General features: G+C 34.9%; 2 protein-coding genes across 2 annotated transcripts; one reads left to right on the forward strand and one right to left on the reverse strand.

The window, feature by feature from the left end:
* The first annotated feature begins 1,263 nt into the window (after positions 1–1,263).
* On the forward strand, positions 1,264–16,848 carry LOC141820605 (uncharacterized). The gene is made up of 12 exons (XM_074707948.1): positions 1,264–1,457; positions 1,554–1,680; positions 2,009–2,136; positions 2,225–2,294; positions 2,425–2,527; positions 3,607–3,724; positions 4,912–4,993; positions 5,219–5,280; positions 9,976–10,048; positions 10,149–10,232; positions 13,134–13,214; positions 16,226–16,848. Exons 1-12 carry the CDS (start codon positions 1,264–1,266, stop codon positions 16,391–16,393), a joined length of 1,290 nt encoding a protein of 429 aa, XP_074564049.1. The 3' UTR covers positions 16,394–16,848.
* Positions 16,849–18,128: 1,280 nt separating this feature from the next.
* LOC141820607 (serine/threonine-protein kinase PBL34-like) lies at positions 18,129–25,602 on the reverse strand. Its single transcript, XM_074707949.1, has 7 exons — positions 25,299–25,602; positions 23,244–23,563; positions 23,032–23,167; positions 21,294–21,427; positions 21,093–21,216; positions 18,630–18,977; positions 18,129–18,547 (listed from the first exon to the last, which is right to left on the reverse strand). The coding sequence occupies exons 1-7, from the start codon at positions 25,426–25,428 to the stop codon at positions 18,531–18,533; spliced, it is 1,209 nt and encodes a 402-aa protein (XP_074564050.1). The 5' UTR covers positions 25,429–25,602; the 3' UTR covers positions 18,129–18,530.
* Between the last annotated feature and the right edge of the window lie 239 nt (positions 25,603–25,841).

The raw sequence follows: 25,841 nt of genomic DNA on the forward strand, positions 1-25,841 counted from the left end.
TGATTAAGATCTATTATTCGATTTCATTTAAAAGTGATAAACTTATAGACCTCACAATAACATATAATAAATATTTATGTACTCAAATGCTCTTGAATATATTCATATCTTTAAATATCAATGTGATATGCAATATTAAAAGCAATAATGTTTTGAATATGAATTGAACATAAAAAATAATATCAAAAGCTCATTATAACTAATGATGATATCACAAATATGTTACTTGAACTTTTCTCTTTCTAAAAATATAAAATTTTTAATTTTCTAAATGGCTCATGTTTATCTTATTGATTTTGTTCAATTTTTTTTTAAATATATCATCTTTTTAGACAATTATCCTAAATGTATTTTTATACTTAAATATTAATTTAATACAGAGTAATAATTTTTTAATTATAAAAGAATTTTTAATTAATTTATTTTTAATCGATTGTTACAAAATAAAAAAAACTTTTTTTCGGAGGGATAATTTTAAAATTTATTTGTGATTTAGATATTTCGAAACTTTGAATGCGGTATAGTAAATTGCTGAAATATTTTTAATAATCAAAGGGCTCTTGATTTTTGCCCAATCTTCATTTCTTCCTTCCCTCGCCGGAGCTCCGACGGACAGTGCGGCGGAGCGGATACCAGTAAGTTATTAGCGTTCTTCTTCTTCTTCTTCTTCATTTTTTAAAAACCTACTTCTCTTCTTCCCTTCCCGTCCTTCCGTTCCTCACGACAACTACTCGTTAACCCCGCAACTCGTTCTCTTCTCTTCACTTCTTGCTTACCTCCGTCTTATTCTTGGACTATGCTACGGTTTACACCTAAAATCTCTCCTTCCTCCCTCTATACCACAAACAATGGCAATTGACTCCATCAATTCCTCCCACCGTCGCCAGTCGCTCGCAAACTGGTTCTTGAACTTATCCAGTAGGGTTTGGCTCGGACCGTGCTGGTATGGCAACATAACAAGTGATTACACTCTATCCCATCTTTTAGTTTAGGACACAATCAAAATGTCCTTTTTTTTCTGACTTGTCCTATAGTTTGTGCTCTGCTTGAATAATTTTTTAAATGGTTCCTAGTGTGCTTTAAAGCTTATTCATTGTCACTTAAAGGAGTTGATATTTGCTGGCTATTCTCCCTTGTTTTTTATAAGGAAAATTGAAGGACATGTCAAGACTGGGGTTGTTTAAATACTTTATCCCTTAAGTTTTCTTTGGCTATGATTTGTGCAGTCCTCAAGGAATTTGCTTGTGAATTTTCTCTTGGGTGATGAACTCTGCGGTAAATAATCTTCGTGCAGCATTCTTCACTCATAGCATCCTTACTTGTGCCTATGAAAAAAAATCCTTTATCATACGGAATGGATTTTCTCATCAATTTAAGAGGTTTAAGTCTTCTATGGGAAAACATCTTGCTCATTCCAACACAAACGTTAATGGAGAAGTTCTTCCACAGTTGTTCAGGTATGCAGTGTGGCTCCAAAAAAGAGAAATGATATTTCTTGAATTTTATTTTAGATGCTTTGTGATACCTGAGTTCATATCCATCCTTGGTTGTAGTGTTGCACCCATGATGGACTGGACAGACAATCATTATAGGACACTTGCTCGGTTGATATCAACACATGCATGGCTTTACACAGAAATGGTTGTTGCAGAAACAATTGTTCATCAAAAGGATAACTTGGTAAAAAAATGAAATTGATTTACTTGTTTAAATTTGACAAAATCATTAGAGATAGATTTTGATATTTATATTTCTATTCTTTATGCAAAATAAATTTTTTTAGAGTTTCTTCCTAATAGAATCAGAAAGAGCTGGACAAGCATAGGATTCATAGAAGATGTCCAATTCTCAGGCTATTTAATACTCATTCATATTTAAATGTTGGTCTTAATTCATCTTGGTTTAAGAATCAAATTTTTATATATTCCCTCAAACACCACAGATTTTCTTCTTGAGCACTATTCAATGATTCTATTGGTCTTAAATTATTCATCTTCAATTGTTTTAGGATAGGTTCTTGGCATTTTCTCCCATACAACACCCAATCGTTCTACAAATTGGTGGGAGCAATTTGAAGAACTTAGCAAAGGCAACTGAGCTTGCAAATGCTTACTCATATGATGAAATTAATCTCAAGTTCGTATCATCTTCTCTTTAGTTAAATTGTTTTCTTTATTGACAGTCTTTTCACCCCTCCCAAATATTATTGTTGAAATTCTCTTAGTTGTGGATGCCCTAGTGGAAAAGTTGCGGGCCATGGTTGCTTTGGTGCACGACTGATGTATGATCCAAAGGTTTGATAATCTATTCCTAAGGAAACTATAATAATTTGATATTTTTTTTGTGATGTTGAGTAGTTCTAGTTTGCAGTATATTCAGACTTTCTTCTCTTTCTAATTCTGTTTTTTTTTAAAAGTTATACAGTTTGTGGGAGATGCTATGTCAGCCATTGCTTCCAATTGTGATGTTCCTGTCAGTGTCAAATGCAGAATAGGAGTTGATGATCGTGATTCATACAATGAGCTTTGTAAGGCATTTATTGATTTCCATTTTCTTTGAAAATATGTTATCTCTCTACTTAATCAAGTCAAAATGCTTAAATTTTGATATTCATTTATTTTTTATAGTCATGCCTTACATTTAGCAATACAGGAAATGCTTTGTTTTGTCATCATAGACAGTGTATGCATGCCAATGTCAAACATTTTCCTGTTGGGCATCATTGTATGGCTGTCTGCAATTGAACTACATATTGTATCATCTTAAGATTCTTTAGCCATAGATGTATTTTTGTAGTAGAATATTTATATTGCTTGAATTACTACAAATTAATGGATTGCTTACTCTCGCCCTCATTGTCCTAAATCTCGCACTATGTTGGATCACATGATCCATATTTGCCTTACGGTAAATTATCGATATTCGATACTAGCTGATACAAATAATCTCGTGCTATCTATGCTAATTGTGGGAATTATTACATTGTTGTGCAACACCTACCATACTTTGGCATACTTATGAACTCGTAATAATGATTAATGAATTTAAGTTATTTTTTTAGTTTGTTTTGGCAAAATTCTAATTAAATTGATTATCTAATTCCTATAATGTTATTTTTGTAAGTAAACAAATTAAGTGCAACAAGTGACTGTAGGGTTAAATTTCATGTCCAACATGATTGCCAAAAACAGTATCATAGTTGATGCTGATAGCATCTCTCAAGTTGGGTCACTATTGACAAGGGCCAATGTAATCCTTCTTGAGATATTTGGCATATCGTATACATTGTCTAAGAAGTTGGATAAAATAGATATTTGAAGAAACAGTTAAAATATATTTATATTAAGTTCTTGTCACTTGTTAAGATTTACTTGAAGGATTGTTGAACCTTGTCATCACTTTTGATCTGCGACTCATTAGACTTAGTGCTTCACTTATCTCTTGCTTATTGTTCTGTGAAAACTGTTGTTGTTTATAACACAAATCTATCTTGGGCAATTTTCTCACTTATTGGCATGACATTCTTGATAATTTTATATATTTTCCTCTTGTCAATATGCATGCAGATGTTCCTTATTCACAAAGCATATTATTTCTTTTATCCAGGTGATTTCATACATACTGTTGTCTCTCAATCTCCTACTACACATTTTATAATACATGCAAGGAAAGCATTGCTAAGTGGTCTCAGTCCTGCTGAGAATCGGAAGGTTCCCCCTCTGAAGTATGTTAAGAATAATGTGGATTGGTGATAAGCATAATATATCCATAGGTCAACTGTGTTATATTTTGCCTTTTAATGTTTCATATGCTTCAAACTTTTTTTAATTATTCGTCTCCATTTCTTGCTATTTAAATTGACATTTGGTAGCCAGTAGCATATGTCACTCTTTATGTGTCTTGCGGAATCTCACTTAACTCTTAAACTAAAAGTTACATGTCAAGCTATCTTACTCTCAACTACTTGGAGCTTGAAGGTAGATATTTTGTTTTTGTTTTCACTCGTGAAAACTAATTTGGATGAACAATAACAAAGTTGAAGATAAAGCATTTGCTAGAACTCAAAAATGAATTTAAATGTATTTTTAAAAGTCCAGCTTGTGTTTGTTACTAACCTATGACTATTCTTGTGGTATCTTTTCAAGATTGATCATGTCAACTTGGTTCCACTAATCAGGTCAATATACCTAGGTTAACTAGTCATCTTGATGGGATCAACTCAGTTTGATTAGTTGAGTCAAATGAGCGGACATAGTTCTAAAGGTTTTGTCAATATAGTGGCCAACCAATTCACTTTAATTTGCTGGGAAATCAAGTCAGCTTGGATTAATCTGGATGATTGAACAGTCAGCTCAATTCAACTGGCTAGGATCATTTAGTTTGTTTTGTATGACCATCCAGGTTGATTCAGTTAGCTCAATCAATCATAGGGGGCTAATTGGTTAATTAAGTTAGCTCTTTGGGGTTGATGGTTAGCCTTTTAGTTAATGGGGAAAGGAGAGTAAACCTATTTTATTTAATCTAAACGATGATATTAATCTTGTTTAACTAGCAAGCTGATTGATCAACTTGTTTCGACTGATGAAGCTTGTGGGGATTAGTTCAATTCGATCAACACGCTTTCATTCTGTTAAGCGATTAATAAACCCAGTTTTTTTTCATCAGTTGAGTTAGTCAGGTCAACTTGGTTCAATTGGTTGGGTCAACCTAATCTGATTAGTTTGTTGACTGAGTAAGCCTGGGCTTGATTATTCAGTTGATTGGGTTAATTCAGTTCATTTCCTTGCTCCTACTAATAGCAAGCAAGAGAATTACGTTGGAGTCCTATATATGAGTATGATTTGTCTCTTTTAGAATGAAATAATATTTTTATCATTTTCAACTCTATATACCTGTACATTTTTTTTACAGATATGAGTACTATTTTGCCTTGTTGCGTGACTTCCCTGAAATTCGGTTCACTATAAATGGTGGCATTACTTGCATCAACCAGGTAAATCTGATGCATTTGATCCTTTTTCTTTACAAGGTACAAATTAAGTTGTTATAAACTTATTATCATTTCTCAATCAGATTGGATCTTCGAGATTTTACCATTCCAATCACTCTTTTTAGGACACAAGTTTAATTGCACAAGCTCATGATAAGTTTGTAATACAATTAAGTGCAAGAAATATAAAACCACATGTTTTATTGAAGACCTTTATTTTAATGACAGGCTAAAGCATCTTTAAGAGAAGGAGCTCACAGTGTGATGGTTGGCCGTGCTGCATACAACAAGTATGTTTTATCCCGTTTCACTGCCAATACTTCTTTGGTTTATTTATTTATTGTTTCTACAGACAAGCTTGTGTAAATCCTTTTTCTTCTTTTTTGATATACAGATCTGTTGTATGCGATTTGGTCATGTATCGGTTTATGCGAGCATCTGGTGTTATGAATCTGTTAATATCAGATTAATACCTTTAACTTGATTAATTTTCAAAGACGTTTCTTTTTGTTACTAGTAGTCGTAGTTTGCTGATTGTTTTATATTGTCTTGATGAGGTTCATAATTATCTTACAAATTCTATATTGTTTTTAGCATGTAAATTGAATTTTAACTGGTTGTGCAGGTTCTAAATAATACTTGACCAGTTCATATTTCACAATCAATTAACCCAATATTGATGCAAACCACAAGTTCCCTGTGGTGCACAGGAACTATAAGTAAATAAACTACTGACAAGTTAATAAATGGAAAAGCAGATTAAGTGTATTTGAACTTTGTTTGAGCAATAATATTTGATGGCAACAGTTAATATGGATTGATGCATGCTTTCCTCATATTATAATATCATGGATGGGTTGTAATTTGAACTTTTCTATTTAGATAATAGATAAAATATTGGGCTATGTTTTTTTTGTGGTTGGTCTTAATCACATTTTGATATGTTGTAATATGATTTAGATTAGATGTTGTCTGTGTTTAGATATGTGCATCAAGTGTGCAAGACTCAATAGGATTGAGTTGTGGATTTGATGATCGTAGAGATCATGTGCTTGATGGCTTGACAGCTTAGATCGAGTGGTGATGGAGTTCTAAAGGAGCTCCGAAGAATCGAGGGCATGAAACTTAGATTGAGTGTTTGGTGTTGTAATCTTGGGGATAGTATGCTTGATGACTCAATAGCTTGAATCAAATGGTGGAGCTTCGAAGGAACTTGAAGGACTCCAAGCATGGAGAGTTAATTGAGGTGTGATTGTGGAACTCATGGAGCTTGTTTGCCTTGGAGCTGGTTTGGATTAGGTTGTTATCATGACTTGGAGAGGAGTTCAGTAGACTTGAGAGCTATAGGCTTAGATTGAGGTATTGCTTTGAATCAAGTTATCACACTGGACTTGGTTAGGGGATTACTGGACACTTGAGGTCATGAGAGATTGCAAAGTGCATATAATCTTTTGGTTTTTTATCCTTATGCATGTATGGTGTTATGATTGTCTAGATAGTGGTGAGCTACCTAGAGCTTGATGGTTATAAAACCTTTGGCTGGGAGATGGTCTCCCAAGTCGTATTTTGTCACTATGCTAAGTCCAAACCATTGTGTAGGTGCACAAATAAAGGTGTTAGGTGCTAATCAATTGGTCAAACGACTAGATGTGATTTATTGGCAAACAGAATTTTTTTTTGTTTGTGATTCAATTGATTGGATAGAAAACCATTGGCATCCAACGACTATATTTTGACATGTCAATTGACTGAAGGCATCCATAATTGAGCCTTTGTTTATAAGTTCTTGAAAAACTTTTGGACACAAAAAGACAGATTTCTTGGGCTTAAGGTGCTCAAAAGTCTCCAACAGCTTAAACAACTTTGAAGGCTTCATCTTTGTTAAAGCCTTGCTAATCTACTCTCCTAGCCTTCATTCTCATCTTTATGGAGATGTGAAGTTCTTATTATTGGGATAAGTGCATATATAACTTATATAAGGTCATTTGTGAAATCCCATTAGTTTGGTCAAGGAGGTATCCTTATTTGTAGAGGTTTACCCTATTACCCCTTGTGACGGTGCAAATTAGTGGGATCTTTCGGGGTAACACACCAAATGCATCATATGTAATGGTGTAGCAGTGGAGTCTTTAAACCATATAATATCTTTGTAGTAATGTCTTGTTTAGTTTTCTTTCATTTCCAATACGTGTTAATCTTGACATGACCAAATTGGTCTCACATGAGTACACTCATTCTAACTAATGATTGTATTTGTTTGAGTTTGTGCAAGGATCGACGACTTGAAGGCATTGTTTATTCAACCTGTAGTTGGACTGTCTTCGTAGAAAATATCATTATAACATAAAAGATCAACACATCTTTCCTATGTTAAATCATGTAGACAACTTGATATATGTGTACACCACCACTATTAAAATATTGTTGTGTTGATTGTTTGGGAATGAGCCCAGTTCTTTTGAGGTGTGGCGAGGAGTGAGTTGGAGAATTCTGATTGAAAATATCTACCAAGGAGGCTAGGCACACATGAAGCTTTCTTGAGAAGGTGAGGTTTCAATAAGGATTTCGATAATGAGAGGTGAGAATGTTGTCAAACCGAAAGCTTTTTCTGGTTTAGCTTTCTTCTCCCTAGATATATTGGGATAACACTTGACTCATTCAAATAAGCTACTACTTGCCTCTTCTTTTCTTTTTGTTTTCTCCTCCTCCTAGACTATCTACTTCATTGTATATTTGCACATCATTCATGACATCAATATTGTTTTGGTTAAGGATTGATACCCTAAGTTAGAGTGTTAATTTAAACTTGGTAATCTATTATAGTAGGTGGCTAAATTTTAAATAGGCATTGCTAAATGTGATTGAGTATCAAAGTAAGTTTGAAGACATCCACATGCATTGCATTCCCTAACCAGACCTTGAGGAAATCTTGCATGCCAAGTTGTTCACCCCTATGTTGATAGGAGAGCTCAACCATAAGAATGTTTAAATCGAGCAGTTTCTGAACTCTCTTATATTCAAGCAATCAAGCCATTTGATGGGTGTATAGGACACATACACTTGTGAAGTCAACTAGTATAACTTGTTCTAGAACTGCCATCCAATGAGTATAAAATAACCATAGGTATCTAGGAGACTAGAGTAGCCTAACCATCAATCTAACCTTGATATTCTGTAATTGTTGTTGTAAGAGACCTAAGAGTTGAAATGTTCACATGGAGTCTTGGCTATATATTAATTGAACATTTCATTGACAAGAGAAAGTGTATTCTAAGCTTCTGGGAAGTGACATAGAGTTTGGAGCACTACACAGTGCGGATGTATCTTGTCGTAACTCTTATAACATGTGGAAGCACACTAATTTTCAATATCTTCATAAAATATGGCATACATGTAAATCATCCTAGATATTAGTGGTTGCATGAATGTTGTTTACATCAAGGTCCATACTTGGATATAATTCACACCAGAACCACACTAAGACCTTATAAGGTTACATAAGTAGACTCATAGTTTAAAATTTTGTAACCGTGCCGAGCGGCATGGGCAGAATTTGTTGTTCTGCCCATTGCCCGATATCAGTACCATGAGTATTGCAGGTTGCTGCGATCCGCAGCACCGGCACTATGGGGCGCCACAATCCTACAGATCGCGGGGGCGCCGTGATCCCATAGTTTTTCTTTTCTTTTTTCAAATTCTTTTATTTATTTATTATTTATTTGTATTTTTTAATATTTAGGTTAAAATTTTTTAAAAAATATTTTAAATTAATATATTTTAATTTAAAAAATATTGAAACCATATTGGTATGACACAATACGGTATCGAAATTGTGTTGTTCTGGTTATAAATGAAACTCCGATATGGCTCGAAATTTTAAACCATGTGTAGACCAAACATCTTCGTGACCATGAGAGGTGCCAAACATCTCTTTGTGACATTGAGAGGTGTCTGGTTCCTATTGAAGTAGGTTTCAACATCAAAAATATAGTGCATGTTCGCTTTTTATATTATCCTCAATTGGTGCCTCTGCAAGTCCAGTATGTGTCAAGTTCAACCTGGCCTAACCTAATCAAGATCGGACCAAAACCTACACTGTGGAGTCAATTCCTTCTTCTTACTCAATTACAATTTAAAAAGTGATGTTGGCTGTAATAAGGTAGGGCATTAAGGTTGCACCAGTAGTCCACTAGAGGATTACTTTTAAGGTTAAGAAAATTTTAAGTGAATTCCATGACATAACCATAGAAGAATTGCTTAAGGATCTACCACCCTTGTGCATGGTTATAGACTTTGTTCCAGGTTCATAGTAACCAAATCTATACTGTGACGTGAAATATTAAAAACGTGTTGAGCTAAATAGAGAAGTCAAATAGCTCTTAAAAAAGAGTTTATTAGGGAGAGTATGAGTCCTTTTGTTGGCCCTGCATTATTGAACCCCCAAAAGGATGACTTTGGGAGTATATATATTGATAATTGTGCCATTAGCAGGATCAACATCCATTATAGGTTTTTGTACCTAGACTAGATGACATGCTTAATAGTAGAGGTGCAAAGGTTTTCCAAGATTGACTTACGTGGTGGAGATTATCAAATTAGGTGGAAAACTGCCTTTAAGATAGAATAGGCTGTGTGAATTTTTCCCTTTGGACTTTCAAATGCTAAGCACATTGGTGAGCTTCGATTAATCAAGTCCTAATACCCTTATAAGTGGATACCAAGTGAGGAGGAAAATTTGTGTTTTTTCTATTATTACCAGAAGGAATTTACAAGTCATTTATTGATATAAAAATTATTCAACTACCCTAAAAAGATAGGACATACAAGGTAAATGTAAGACTATGTAATCTACAACTAGATTAATTAAACCTATTCTCATTACCAATACTCAGCACTACATCTCTTTCTTTCTATGTAGTTCATTATCATTTTCTTATTTTCATCTCATCTTTGACAATTTATTCTGTCCGATTGCATGTTTTAAGTCCATGGAATACCTTGGGACAAGTTGATAGTGAAATATACAGTGCTTCAAGAATACATTTTTCCCGTCGTCAGGTAAGAAATGTTGCTTTATTCAGTGTGTATTGAAATTTGCTTCAGTACAACTCTGTAGTTAGTTTATACTTATTTGCTTCTCACAGATTTATGGATTTAGGTACTTGAAAAATATCAAATATATGGGGATTCTGAACTTGGTAAATATGGACCAAACAAGCCAAATATTAGACAAATAGTAAAGGTTGGTAAACTTTGTTCAGCAGCTTGTTTTCAGCTTGCAAGTTATAGATATAACACTTTGTATAGTACTGGTGAACTTATATTTGCATGCTAATCATCTATTGAAGATTATGTCAAGGCAAAAACTATAGCTGAAGAGTAAATTAACTGAAAACCAAAAGGTGACACATTTCTGTCATTCTGGATCTGAATTAGTGAGAATTTAATCGTTTAGTTGATCTTGCAGATTGATGCCAATCAACCCATTTGGAATTAGGACAACCTAGTATTGTGTTTCTCTAGCTTGGTGAATGAATTTCTTTAGTTGCTTGTCTTATCATTTGATGATTCTGATTCCTTGTATCTTTGTTGTTAAATAGTCATAATGTTTCCATGTTGCTTGACCTATTTATTTACCAGGCATTTGCATATTCTTCTAATAGCACCTTAACCTTGTAGTATTCCAACATACAATTATTTAAAAATCTCGAATTGCTGATTGACACATGTTTATGCATTTAAAAGATGGTGGAATAGATAATGAAGTAGGTGTGAGAAGCACTTGAACTGTTGCATTGGGTATGGTAGGTGGGTTAAAGAAAAAAGAGAGCGGACTTAAAGAATGCTGCATCAATTGAAATGACAGCTCTATGTAACTCAGGTTGAATATAGAGATTGATTGCCATTTCGTCAAAGGAAAGATGTGACTATTTATGAATATATTTACTTACAAGGATGTTTATGTAAAATGACAATAACTTAATATATATAGGCAGAAAGGACTACAAGGAAACTAACCCAAATAATTTCCCCCAAAGTTATCAACATATTAATACACACACTTACAAGTATAACCAATGTCAGTTGTTGCTTGAAATCCCAAATTGGTAAGTTCAGCACACACAATCCTCACAGTACCAAATCAACACTATAACCCTGAGATCAAGAAGAGGAGTCATAGGTCCTACCTGCAATCACAATTCTTTGACACAAGTTGATTCACCTGAAATTCTCTGAGAGGTATAGTTAACCCATACCTGCTATCACTCACCATCCTCAGGTATACACCTTAATATGATTAATCTTACGTTAAGGAGAAACAAAATGCCTCTGATTTGATCCCATATTGATCTCCAAGTTGCTTGAGCTAAACATTGTTGCCTCCTATCTTTGATCGTCATCATGCCAAACCGACCCCATACAAATCCAATCAGACCATAATTAAATAAATTTCATTTAAGTTCAATTCAAATAAACAATATCCTAATTAGATTATTGGCCATACCTGTACTCCAATCCGATCTACAAATATGTAGCAGATGGTCAGATGTCACTAGAGTTGAATTTTGTGCAGCAGGAAGAGGGATCAGAGCATCTTTGGTCTTTTTAACGATGGTGACAGGATGATAATTTGGATGCCCAATATAAGGGAAAGAAACTAATTTTTTGTGATAATTTCCATTTAACTAAGGCAATGCATTTCCTTGATAATTTGGTTTCTCTATATTAGAAAGTTTTGGCCTTCTGGTGCTAACTGCATTAAATCCAATATGATGTTGTTTAGGGTCTTGAATGAGAAGCGTGTTTCTGGTGTTGAATAGTAATGAAATTTTGAAGTTTCTGATAAATATACATTGTTACTAGAAAATGGTCAAATGCCAATTCCTTGGTAGTTAAATTCTATTTGAAGTTCAGAATTCCATAAGTTGGAAGTTAGCTCGAATTTTAGTTGCTTGTTAAGGATCAATGCCACTCTGATTTAACTGGCTGGTTCAACAACTGATTCAGTTTAGCTGGATCACATTTCTAGATGGACAACAATGTTATTTCCAGCTCAATCATTACTTTTCCATTAAGTGATTGGATCATTCTTGTCAAGTCAAAATTTTGCTCCTCTGACGTCACAGTTCTGTGCCAATGCTACCCCATTCTTCATTAATGCTATTATGTAATTGACATAGTTATAAAATCCAATGTTTTTCCTTGTTCAGTGAAGACCTAAATTGCTGTATCAATTCATCTGTGTTCTGTTTTCTCCTTGTCGTCCTGCTTTGTCTTGTGCTTCTTGCTTGATCAGCACAATGATAAGGTCCAGCTCCGCCTGCTATAGGCTTCTTAAAAAGTAGGCACTGATAGTGCCTGAAATGGGAGGTTAAGATGAAGATATGGTATTGTATCCAAAGACTTATTACTCAATTTTTAGTGAATGGACATCAAGTTCATAGGATGAATTGCATTTTGGAAAATGAATTTGGAATGGAGCTAATGATATATGCTTGTATAAAGCTCAGTGGAGGGATAACCCAGTTGAGACGAACATGCTATGATGAATTTGAAGTTGAATGACCATTCCCGTTCCTTTGTTTCACTTGAACATGAAACCAGCAGTAGAATTCAATGATTGTTTTTTATTAACATACACTCTTAAAATGGATGAAGTATAATGAAGTTTTTTTTTTAAATGCTAAAAAGGGCAGCCAGGTGCACGAATACAGGTCTCGGGGAAGGGGAGGGTCGGATCACATTAAGTCTATTATACATAGCCTTATCCTACATTGCAAGAGACTATTTTTTTAAATGCTATTAATCAATAATAACATTGAAAAATAATATGTTATATAACTACCGGTGCTTTTCTTTATAGTATATTAAATATGTTTAATGAGCTAAATTCTACTAAATATTTTTTGCTACTATTTGATATTAGATAATTGAGTGTTTTTCAGGTATTTCTATGCTAGATTTTTTTTTAATTTTTGAAATACTAATAATTAATCTAATTATCAAACATCTTAGAACAACATTTTTGACATGTTTTCTTTACTAAAACTCTTACTTTATCTACTAAGGCATGCTATTCATGTTTGCATCTTTCAGTCACTAATGCCAATTCTAATCATGTTTCTTGGTGACAATTGTTCAGCCATTACTACACTTGTTCCACTCTGAACCTGGAAATGGTCTTTGGAAACGTAAAGCTGATAATGCTATGCGGCATTGCATTGTAAGTGGAGAACTCTTATGTCCCAAGATGTATGCAAATAATTGCTTTATTTGCCCATCTAGTTTTGAGAACAAATTTTCACGAGAATTTGCAATTAATATTAAATTTTATAACTCAAACTCATATCCTTTCAAAAAGTATCTTTATTTTTATTACTTGAGGAAATGATGCATGATTTATATCTATATTTTTGAGTGAAAAAGTTGATTTGCTTGGATAACTGATAATGTAACATTACTTTTTCCCTAGATTTTCACTTATCCTTACTAAAATATCAGATATCTCAGATAGTACTCTTATTAGATGTCTTATATATATTTTTTCCTCTATTCTTTTGCCCTTTATTCTCTTGTTTCTTCGACCATGTAATTTCATGCATCCTTTTCTTTTGCCCTTTTCTCATACAATAGCATAAAAGTCTGGTCGAGAAATATCTATTTAGCTCCATACTATATCATTTCCTATTTTCTTTTGTTTTTTTTTCCTTTCCTCCCTTGTCATCATAGATTAAAGTTAGTGGTGTCAACAGGCTGACCATGCCAACCCTAGAAGACTTGTGTTAGGCTAGACCCAACTCAAGCCCTGGCTTAGGTGGTGTCCCTCCAAATTTGATTTTTTTACTATTTAAAATTATTTTTTAAAGTTACTAAAAAATTAATAAAAATCTAAAAACTAGAATAAATGCTATTAAAATGATAATTTTATATAAAATATTCAGTATTGGTAATTAACATAATTTTTTACATAAAAATGGCGAGCTGGACTTAGTCCATGTCCCACAAGCCTTTGTATTGAGCATAGACCTCTATGATGCAATCCGTTTGCTTATGGGCTGTCAGAGATGACCTATTATGTGCGTGTTGTGTCAAGCCACAGATGAGCCTAGCTGCCACTTGTAACTAAAATATTGAATGATTGTTTTATAAGGTAGCAGTCATATGATTTTTACAGAACGACTTCCAATAAGTTTCAAGTTTTTTTTCCTGTACCCTCCTGGCTAAATGGTAGATTGTTCTGAATTGCCAAAATAACAAATAATATCTTTCTCCATACTCTCCTTTGTCTCATTCTATTTTGCTATTAGAAAGGAATAGGTCTAAGAATGATTAAGGCTGGCTACTTGCTCTTCTCATGTTTTTACTGAACAGTGTAGGTACATTTCCAGCAAAACTTCTTTAAACTTGACTTATATTAGATTCACTACTTTCCAACAAATGTACTCAAATTGGAAACTAAATTTACGTGTTTATTGTGTTTCATCATGTTCTATGCTGACATTGTCAAACTAGGCCGTTTTGTATAAAATGCCTTATCGTTACGTACACACATTTCAGTAAGAGATCTAATGGCCAAACCACACCAGAAGTACAACAGTAAAGTTTTGAAAGTATCTGTAGATGATTGTTTGGTCTCATACAATGGCTTCTGACTTCACAATTTTTCATTTTTTTACATATGTTGAGCTTGTTTCCCTTTCATGCAATGACTTTTGACTTTCTCCAATTTTCCTCTATATTGTTTTCGTTTCATTTGGATGAAAGTTTAGACGAAAAGCTCACTTTTGCATGCAATGAAGTTTAAATCTGAACTTAAAAAAGAAAAATAAAACAATTTCTTCTTTTCAAATATATTTTTGATTAATAATTTTAATAAATAAATTTTTAAAATTTTTCCCTCCCTTTTTTTCTAACCTCATGGAAACAGTCATAATTCTTTTCCTATGAGTTTTCTTCACCTACCTTTCTGGTTCCTAGTTTTCTTTGTTTTTTCTTTTTCAGGAAACATGCTTAAGGTAGAGGAGAACATAGGCACAAAAGGGCGAAGAGTGCATGTAGGAGCTGGATCTAAACTACTGTAGTGGAGGCTAGGTCGATGATGGAACTTCCTGTTGTTGATCTCTCTTGGTACCATGAGATCTTTGTGTAGTTGTGAAAAGAGTCTCTTGGTGAGAGGTCAGAGGAGGTAGAGGTGAGGTGCTTGTGGTCAGCACTTTTTTCCGGCGCCAAGAGCAGATGGAGAGGGCAGTAGGGATGACAAATACGCCAAATTTGACAAAAATGTTACACAAATCTGGTGGACTTAAGGTTGGTTTGTTGTGGAAGATGCAAAATATGAACATTAGCGGAGGAGAAGCTCTTATTAGTGCAAGTCAGGTGCAAATGAGGATCAAGAGTTGATGTCAGCAAACTCGAACTAAAGAGATTTGGCCCATGTTTGTCCGCTTGCTTTGTTATAGTAGCTTTGCTTATTCATGATTTTTGAGGGTTGAATAGAATTGAAAAATATAATAGATATAGAATAAGGAAGAAGGAGAGCCTTAATGTAATGGTCAAGTTGTTGTCATATGACCTTGTGGTCACAAATTCGAGTCGTAAAACAACTTCTTGCACTAAGGCTGCATACAATGGATCCAATATAGTCCGACCTTTCTTTGGGACCGGAGCTTTGTGCACCGAGCTGCCCTTAAGAAACATTGTCTTGGAGGTGGTCCAGGTGATGGTTTTGCTAAGAGACCACTTTGCCTAGTTACTGAGCTGCCCTTAGGTGTCCCTTTCAAATGACATTGCTCTAGAAGGATCTTAAGAAAAACTTGATTTTTTTATAAGTTGTAGGTTCATTTGACATTGTTATTTTATATACACTTTAATATTGTAGCATGACACTAATTATAACTAATCATGTTCTTTTTTGGATATAAATTTGTTTTGATTAATCAAGGATATAGTTGTGGGTCAAGTGCCTACCAGCGACCACTTGAAAACACCTTTTAGTACATTGATAAGGAACAATTATTTTTTTTATGAATAGGGGGAAATTTCATTATTACAATCGAACATAGGAATCTTTCATTCTCAATAGATTTTTAGATGATGGGTATTAGAAGTTCCATTACATTTTGCATATTTTTTACTAGAGTTAAAATTTATTAAACCTTGCTTTATTCCATGTTACTTGTATCCTTTTATCATCTATGTAAATGTTTCAATAATATATACTTGAAATTTATGCAGACAATCAAGTCGTTTCTTGAAGAAACATTAGATGCAATTCCTGATAGTGTGTTGGATTCAACCCTCCCCATGATCCAACCGGAGGAGGAAGGTGCATTTTTTGACAAAACATTGTTGCCTCCACCTTATAAATCATGTCAAGTGCAAGGGTTGTGCGCCAGAGTTTGATCCAAAAGGATCTTCATCCTTATATATCCGACTATGGTACTGGCTACCATCCGGAGAGCATTCGAATGCCCGTTTAGAGAAGCAGAAGCATCTCCTACCTACCTTGGGTTGTTTAAGAATGGAGTTTCTGCTTGCCGGCTTCAGATTGCTGGCTGGAGGAGAACATTGCTTTGGTTTCAGCTCGGATATCCAAAGATACATACACAGGGGCACATCATGTTTGTTCCATGCGCAGAAGTGCATCGTCGCCTGAAAAATAGATATATGCATATTGTGAAAAATATATGATGATGAATTCTAGTGATCTGAGTTGATTCAAGTGCATCAACCAATGAATAAAATATTACTATTAAACAGTAGTCGACTGATGAAGAATTATAGTGGATTGATAATGGTTGAGTTGATGATAGTCGATTCAAGCTAATCAATTAGTAAATAAAATGTATTGTGCTTGTGGATGAGTCAAATAGACAATCAACTTATTTGCAGCAATTGATTGATGATATAGAGGAAAAGGAAGAGATAGTTGTTGATATGATAAGGCAGAACAACAACAGCTTAATGACCCATGTGAATTCAATCAACTAATCAATATCAACATAATAGAACTGTAAAGAGAAATTAAAGAATATCAACATAATAGAACTGTACAGAGAAATTAAAGAGGATTGAAGCGGGATCATCAATCAGGGCTTGATTTTAGATTAGAAGGCCAAAGAAGTGTAACCTTTAGCCATTTCTAAACTCTGCGGAGCAATTTGAAAATTTTGCAAAGGCGGCGGTGCATGATTTAAAATATATTAAATATAATTATTTACATATAATTTAAATTTAAATTTTCTCAGGAAGCTTATACATTGTATAATATTTAATTTTTTTTCTAATTTTAAAAAGGTGTAATTTCTTAGATTAATTATTACATGAAAAAAAATTGAACTCGCGAACTGCACTGTTATTTGTCTACCTACAGTGATTTGAGTTAATGGCAAAAAATTGAAAATGAGGAATAATTTACTGAGTTTCTAGCAATTTATTTAGCTTAAAACTATATAATTATATATATATATATAAATATATATAAATATATAATAGTTGAATATTATTGAAATTATTATTCGATACTTGTTCATATAAATGACTATTTTTTTGAAATAAAAGCTAATGACGATGAAACAGACAATTTAGCTGCTGAAAGATGCATTTAGTAAATTAAGTTCAACGACTATTTCACAACAATGCTACGCTAAATTTTTTCTTCAGATAATTGTTCTATACTTTGCCAACAATTTGCGAGCGTATAATTGATTGAAACCACAAATATATTTGGAAGGAGGGAAATACAAACTACGGAAAGATTTCCATCGTGAAAAACTGTCCTCTATTTACGTCATAAAAAAATGAATTATATGCCTTTCCTCCGTTTACTTAACAGGCAATATAGAGAAGACGGATTTACCAATCCATCAGCGGATTACTTTTTGACAATATTTTACTCTGCCCGAATCGGACGGAAAACATCTCCTCCCTTCTGCAAGTCGTGGTACAGCTCGCAACAGCTAACAAGCCTCGCTTCTCCCATACCACACAAGTTAGGGCAAGCAACATCCAAAGTTATTTTAAAAATGCATGTCCATAATAATAACTCCAAAATATCTATGAATCAAAACACTAATTTAGTAGAATAGCTTTGTCAAGCCTCGAAGCAAAGAGAGTATCTCTATGGTGGTGGTGAAGACTAGCAAGATACTGAACATGCCAAACCAAATTCTGTAACCATCAAACTATGGGGATAAACTCGACAACAAAGTTTCTAAGAAGATGTACATCCGCATACATGAAATATAAATTCAAACTCAACATATATAAGAAATGACAAACAGGAACAGGAATGATGAGTGATTGCTCGTATCTAATCTAGAGTCATTATGGTTTACATACATGAGAATTTCTATCTATAAGACTAGCATATGAGTCCTTTCAATGAATACAATGACTGACACAAGGGCTCAAACATTTATGGATCATCTTGACTGTCAGAAGTTTCCAGGTAGGCATGGTGCTTATGACCCACAAATATTATTTGGCTGAAATGCAACCAGAACATATTTGGCCTCCCAGTATTATAGCAAAATAATTGTCAATGAGAATGCTTACCTGCACACAAAAATTGTCAGTGATCTCATCTTTATGGGTGGGTGGGTGGGGAGGGGGGTGTCAAATTTGCAATGTTAGTTACCTCGTGATGGTTGAGAGCGAAAGTATAACGAAGCCATGTCTTTGAGGTCTTGGAGTGGGATGAGATCCTTTACAACTTCTTCCATTGAAGGGCGAAGTTTGGAATCCTTGCTGAGGCAATAGTAAGCTATCTTGGCAACCTTCTGCACTCCTTTAATTGAGTAGTTGAACTCCAAACGAGGGTCTATGATCTGATAAAGCCTTCGCCTACCACCTAAATATGATCTTGCCCACGCCACTAGATTTTGCTCCCCACTAGGCCGTTTCTTGTCCACTGATCTTCGACCAGTTAAAATTTCAAGCAATACAACTCCAAAACTATACACATCACTCTTTGATGTCAAGTGTCCTGTGTTTAAATTGCATGAAACCCACATTAATCAGTGTTTAGTTGACTAAACAATAGATTTGATGAATAATCAGCTTATGCACAATTTTAGACGTCAACATGATTTAACAAACACCTAGAGTTACTGATTCCAGATAGATACTATATCTTAGATTCCAAAAAATTCAAGTTTACAAGTTCTACAGTCGAGCTTTATGTAAGTTTAAAACTGTGAAAGGTAAAAGCAGCACGATGCAATGTTATGCTAGTATTTGAAGGCACTACATCTTTGTATATCACAACCCAACAGGATAAGAACAGTTATTGCCATGCTCAACCACAGATCCCACAATTCCAAATACTTCAACCCAATTTAATAATAGTTCACCTGTATCAGCTTATTAACCTTCTTTATTAATAATTCTTCATATGGAGCTAAAATAAGGTCAATCCCCCCTACTTAAAGACTTGGTATCCTAATGTTATGCTAGTATTTGACGGCACTACATCTTTCTATATCACAACCCAACAGGATAATAACAGTTATTGCCATGCTCAACCACAGATCCCACAATTCCAAATACCTCAACCCAATTTAATAATAGTTCACCTGTATCAGCTTATTAACCTTCTTTATTAATAATTCTTCATATGGAGCTAAAATAAGGCATCTCAATCCCCCCTACTTAAAAACTTGATCCAAAGGTCAGTATCATCTTAATCAGAGAGATAAGAGGCTAAATGGTGGCTTCGCCAACAAGTACCCCTTTCAAATACCTCACTCTATTTAGGATTAGGTCCTGCTTTGACACTAATTATCACGACCTATCAAGAGGAGGAAAACTAATTCATTAAGTTGCCAAGCTCAACCACAGGACCACAGCACTAAGTACAAGTTATTAGTAGCTTGACCATCTAAGCATATTGTTGGGGACCCACTTAAAATATACAGATACATAGGTTGAGGCTGAACACGGAAAATAGTAATAAAGTAATACAAATACAAAGAAAGGAAAGATGAAGGTAATACACCATAATGATTTTCTCCACTGCATGGTGTCAGAGACGCTAGATGCTCTTGGTGTGACATTCAGCTCTACTCATTGCTTCATCATGGGACCTCAATACTAAAATCTTATAGTACTACAATGCTTCTCTTGCACTAGGAGAACATTGTGGCCATTATCATGGTGTTACATAAGGTACAATTTCTATGTTCCCCTTTCCTGTCATAATCGAGTGCATCCATATGTAGTCAGGTCTTACTTTGTTTTATACATGTCCTACCATCTGGTGACAGCAGCTAATAGTAACTGGCAGTCACAGTGTACCAGCAAATAAAGTTGATTTCTTCCCTTGAGTTCTACAATCCTCGATGAATCTTGCAACTGACGATTTCTTCTAGCAAATTCTTTCATCAATAGGGGTAGATTTCTCCTTTTTCATATGATTTCTGTTTCTAATCTCTGTTGCATATTTCTTCATTCCAGTAAATTTGTTCTGTATCCACCAAGCTCAATCCTGTGCAGCATCCTTACAGCATTCACTAAGCGCTCTTATTGTCGAACATAAGCTTTCTTGTAATTTCTCTTTATTCCTTGAGCAATTCCACTGTATCCGCTGGGCTCTCATCATTTGGTTTTCAATTGCAATGTGAATTTCCTTCCACACCAAGATGTCCATGGCCCTCCTAAATTTCTCAAACTTGAAAACTATAACAACAAATAAACTAAATTGAGAAAACTACTTTCTCTTGGGTTGTTGTCAAAATGTGGTTTATGGATCAAGGACAACCGAAACACTAAACAAGTGTTGCAAATACTAAGCTATTGTGGTTCAGCTATACATAAGAGGGTTTCATGTAGGTGGTGGAGGCTATCAGCAAGGATGTGGAGGCTAAGTAGGCAAACAGGGTGGAACAAAGTGAACGTAATCACCTTTTGCTACAATTATTTGAACATCATTTCAACAGTTTGTATATGTGGGTCGATATTCCCATAGGCTTATCAAGTTTATCTTAGGGTAGCCTCTACGGAAAATAGCAAGTATAATAATCAATTTATTTAAAAAACATCTAAGTTGTATATAGCAGTAGAATCACTTGAGTCATGGAGGCTATTAGAGTTTGTAGCATACCTGTCATCACATATTCTGGAGCAGCATAACCATAAGTACCAACAACACGGGTGGAAACATGAGTCTTATCACCTTGAGGCCCAGCTTTTGCCAACCCAAAATCTGATAGCTTTGCATTGTACTCCTGGAATGGAAGGATCCAAATTATCAGATCAAGGAACTTATGAAACTTGAAATCAAAATTAAACATCAATTACATACCGCATCTAGAAGAACATTAGATGTCTTAAAATCCCTATAAATAACTGGATCAGAACCACTATGGAGGAAAGCTAGTCCTTTAGCAGCCCCAAGTGCAATTTTCATCCTACTTGACCAAGGCAAAGGAAGAGCCCCTGATAGTAATAATAAAGTAAATACAATCTTAGAGACTTATGGTATATGCCAGGTGCACTTTAATGACAAATTTGGCTTCTAGAAACTCGTTAACATCATTTACTCAATAATTACTAAGTAGAAGAACATCATCAACATAATTACTGAAAAATTGTGTTGTGGATATATGTCAAATGAAGATAGTATGAACTTTGGTATTTTTCAACCGTGACCCATGACAAATCACCTCCTTGAGCTTATATAGCTTAGTTCCACCAACTAATACTGCAAGATGATAGATCTATGTATGCGTTTTCAGTGAGATCATAACAATACATTTTAAATATACAACTGAATATTTGTCAACCATGATTGATAACCAAGGAGAAATAATATATAAACAGAACTAGTGCTATGTTTACTTAGAGAGAGGGAGATTGAAGAGAAAGAAGAAGGAAGGGAGGAGATAGAGGGGGAAAAGACAGGAAGAGGACAAAAGGGAACAAGGGATCAAAAGTTGTTTGCATGGATGTGAATGATGGAATGGATCAGAACTTATTTAATTGGATGAGGGGCAGTGAGAGAATAAATTCTAGTTATTCCCCTCTACTCTAACCTCTCTTCCATCCTCGGTTGAAAAGGCAGTGGCAATGGCTGACGGCCAGCAGTGGTCCAGTGATGGTCTGCATTAGTCCAATGGTGGTCTGGCAGAACAGTCAATGGTGAAAAGAGGGCATAATGGTCTTTTACCACTTCTATATTCTTCTCCCTCCAATTTATTTGTTTTGGACAGATCAATTTCAGTGTAAAGGAGAAGTCAAGGGACACCATTCTGAATTCCCTTCTCTCCATCAATCAATCCTAGTAAACATCTGCTCCCTAGTTGAGCCATTAGAGAAAATGTCTAGAAATAATTCACCATATAAGTTAAGCTAAACCTTTTTTCAAATTAAATTTACTTCACAATTGCCATATTTGTTTAATGCTAATGCATGGCCATATGAACATATGTAACAATGAAAAATCCTTTGGCAAAAAACTAAGTAAATTCAAGGTGGAGAAATAAGGTCCACATACTATGTGATAGGAACAAAATCATTTCTTTATTTAAAGAGATTGTTCCAACCATTAGTTGAATTACCCATTAGTTAGTTCCTTTTTATAGTTAATCCTCGTTTAGATTCGTCTAGATAGCATGTTCTGCACGTAAACTGGTTTTCAACAACAAGGTCCCATAGGACAATATTTTATTACTTGATGATGACCATGCACTTGCGGTTATCACACATCACTTATATACCTTAGGTTCTTACTTTATTAAGCATTAAGTTTAACTTTTATCATCCGTCTTATTGATATAGACTTTTATAATTTTCTATCTTCAATTTGTTATGGATTCATGAGACATTATTCCCGAGTCCATGTCACCTATTCACCAATACGATAACCTGCATCATTGTACAAGGTGCAACACTTTTAGGTGCATGTGTTCTTCAACACTTAGGTGCACCCCCTAAACAAAGAAAAAAGGCAAGAGAAAAAGGCTAATAAAATTACTATAATGGACATGATATTATAAGGAATTCAGCAAGTTAAGCTGATAAACTTCAACAGTTCTACTCACTCCGGAAAAGATGGTTTTCAAGACTTCCTCGAGACATGAATTCATATACAAGTAATCTTTGATCATCTTCAATGCAATATCCTATCAGCTTTACAAGGTTAGAATGATGTAATTGTCCAAGGAAGTTAATCTCAGCCTGCAATGCATCCATGTATTTCAGTCAGTGAGAGTTTTCTAGTTTATTGTAGATCTTTGGGAAAGAAAGTACTCACAACCCACTCTCTGTGACCCTGGAGTGCATCAGGCTTCAGACTCTTGACAGCAACAGTTAGACCTGTGCCTGGTTTTGCAGGAGTTGTGCCATTCTCCTCTATCCATCCTTTGAAAACATATCCAAATCCACCCTCCCCAAGGATACTATCAGGTCGAAAATTACCAGTAGCAGATTTCAGCTCCTGGAAAGTAAATTGAAGCAATTGATGAGATGTTTTGTCCTGAGACGTTGTATCTTGATTTTTTTCCATCGAGAAAGCAGACTCATGAGAAGCAGCAAGTTCACGGTTGCTACCATTTAAATATCTTTTTTCAGTTGCTGCACACAAGAACAAATTTGAAACATTTAATCTCTGTCTAGATGGTCACACTTCACATCACAATCAAAGAAACAAAGATAGAGATACCTCAGCTCTCTCAAAATCATCAAAGAAAATTAAAAAGAATAATACAACCTTGTACATGATAATGATATTAAGTTATTATAAGCTTGTTTGGAGTCATTTCTTAGAGAGAAGAATTCCAATTCCACAATGATAGATCAGATGGCAGTATTGTGTTCCAAGGATATCTAGAAACTAGTAACTCTTTTGTTTGAGTTGTGGCAAGTCTATAATCTGTTGCAAGTGGGTGCTTACAGTTAAATATTCCCTGATCCCTCCCTCAACTAACACATTCAAAGCTTGACTAATTGCAAAATTCAACTATCTAGACACAATCTTTCATATGGTCAAATTAAGTTTGACTCTTCCTTACCGTAGAAGTTAAGGAAATTGCCTTGATATTATGATATATAGAGCTATTAAATGGATAACTATAAATATAAAACAGTAAATGTAAGGCTAAATTTACTACACTAATAACTATATTAACCTAATACCACCAACACTTTTCTTCATGCTGGAGGATAGATACTATATATGTTTGCTTATTTTATGATACTAAAAGGTTCACACAGGAAAAGCAAAGTAATCCTTAATCTTAAACTAGATAGTAAATGGAGAGAGGAGGAGAAAAGAGATCCCATAAATCTCTCAAAGTGGCTTCTCCCTAAAGCAACACATATAATAGCATGTGGCCCATAGAAGAAAGTAGAGAAGGAAAACCACTTGAAAAGTGTCGTAAGGATGACAAAGAAGATGAGTAAAAACTTAAAAGCAACTACCTCAAATGGGTTTCTCCCAGTAGCATCACACACAACTGCACATGACAAATAGATGGGTTTCTCCCTCCATGGTCATATAGCATCATGACCTGATCAGCTATACATATGGTTGATTGATATGAAGTCAGAGATGAAGACCAAATGACTTAGGTGTATACAATGGTGGATTATCTTGGAGTACAATGGAATGGTCGCACATAGGATTATCTTTGTGTACCAGATGGAATGATAGATCAATATCTCATCGAGAGGAGATTGTTGGGTTTGGCTAAATAAAGGGCCAACAACTTACTGTTGAGTCTAGTTGGCCCAATAATATCAAATACACGGTAACTTGGGATTTTAAGGTGGTTGTTTTTTTTTTTTAAATTTCAACATAGTGATGACTATATAATATAATGATCACTATAAATTTCTAACTATTGGAGAATTCCATTGGCAAGAAATACCTTGGGGGTTCCTTTAGTGATTGTGGATATCATATTGCTTGTAGAAAAGAAGTTTTTTTTAGAAGTAAAATTTGGGGTGCCAAGGATGGGGAGTAAAAACAGCTAAACCTTCCTTTACTGCTTCTTAAATCTTAAGTAAGAATTATCTAACAAAAGCGATGGGGAGTGAATATAATTCAACTTCCGTAGCTGTCTTTTGACTCCAATATATTCTTCAAACGTTCATCCCCTTTAATTGACTATGCATCGGAATGATGAAGAGCGAACCGAATAGCTCAAGAAAAGTACAAATCAAGAATGAAATAGAACCCGATCTATAACCTAAACATAGCTACAGAGCTCAATCTTTTCATGTCAAAACCATGGTGACTTGGGAATCAGTCAATCAAATAAACCCCCATCTAGACTTGGAAATTCAGCAGAGAGAGAGAAGAAAGCACCTGCGTCATAGAACACACTGTTCTTGTGCTGGATCGCGTTGGGAGATGCGCTGGCGGCGGCTTCCGTCGTTCCACAAGTTCCCCGAAACCCACTAGCGATGGATGACCAGAAGCCGCAGCTCTGCCCCATCGCCACCTCCTCCCCCGCGAGCGCAGAGAATACGGCTATCGGAGGGGAATCGAAACGCCGGAAGCAAAACGCGAGGATTCCATGCCGAAGAGGAAGAAAGGAGAGGCAGATGGAAGGAAGAAGAGAAGAGGAATTGGGGGAAAGAATTGATAGAAAAGGTGAAGTCGTCGTCGGTTGCCACCACCATCATCGCGGTATATGCGAAACACAAAAGCGGCTTTTCTTTATTTGTTCGTAAGGTGACGTCAAAAATATATTAATTTTAAAAAGAATGGTGATATTCTCTATAACTCCATGCGCGACAAAATTATCGGGGTCCAACCTGCCGTGAAGGGCCTCGATTTGGCCGGAAACACATCGGCAGTGCGCTTTCCCAGCCAAAACGTTGATGGAGGACGATGATCCGCGAGGCC

Source organism: Curcuma longa, unplaced genomic scaffold (assembly GCF_044706935.1).
Source record: "Curcuma longa cultivar G26 ecotype Majalengka, Jawa Barat unplaced genomic scaffold, ITB_CL_G26_1.1 utg509_np1212_2302976_RagTag, whole genome shotgun sequence".
Classification (NCBI taxonomy): domain Eukaryota; kingdom Viridiplantae; phylum Streptophyta; class Magnoliopsida; order Zingiberales; family Zingiberaceae; genus Curcuma; species Curcuma longa.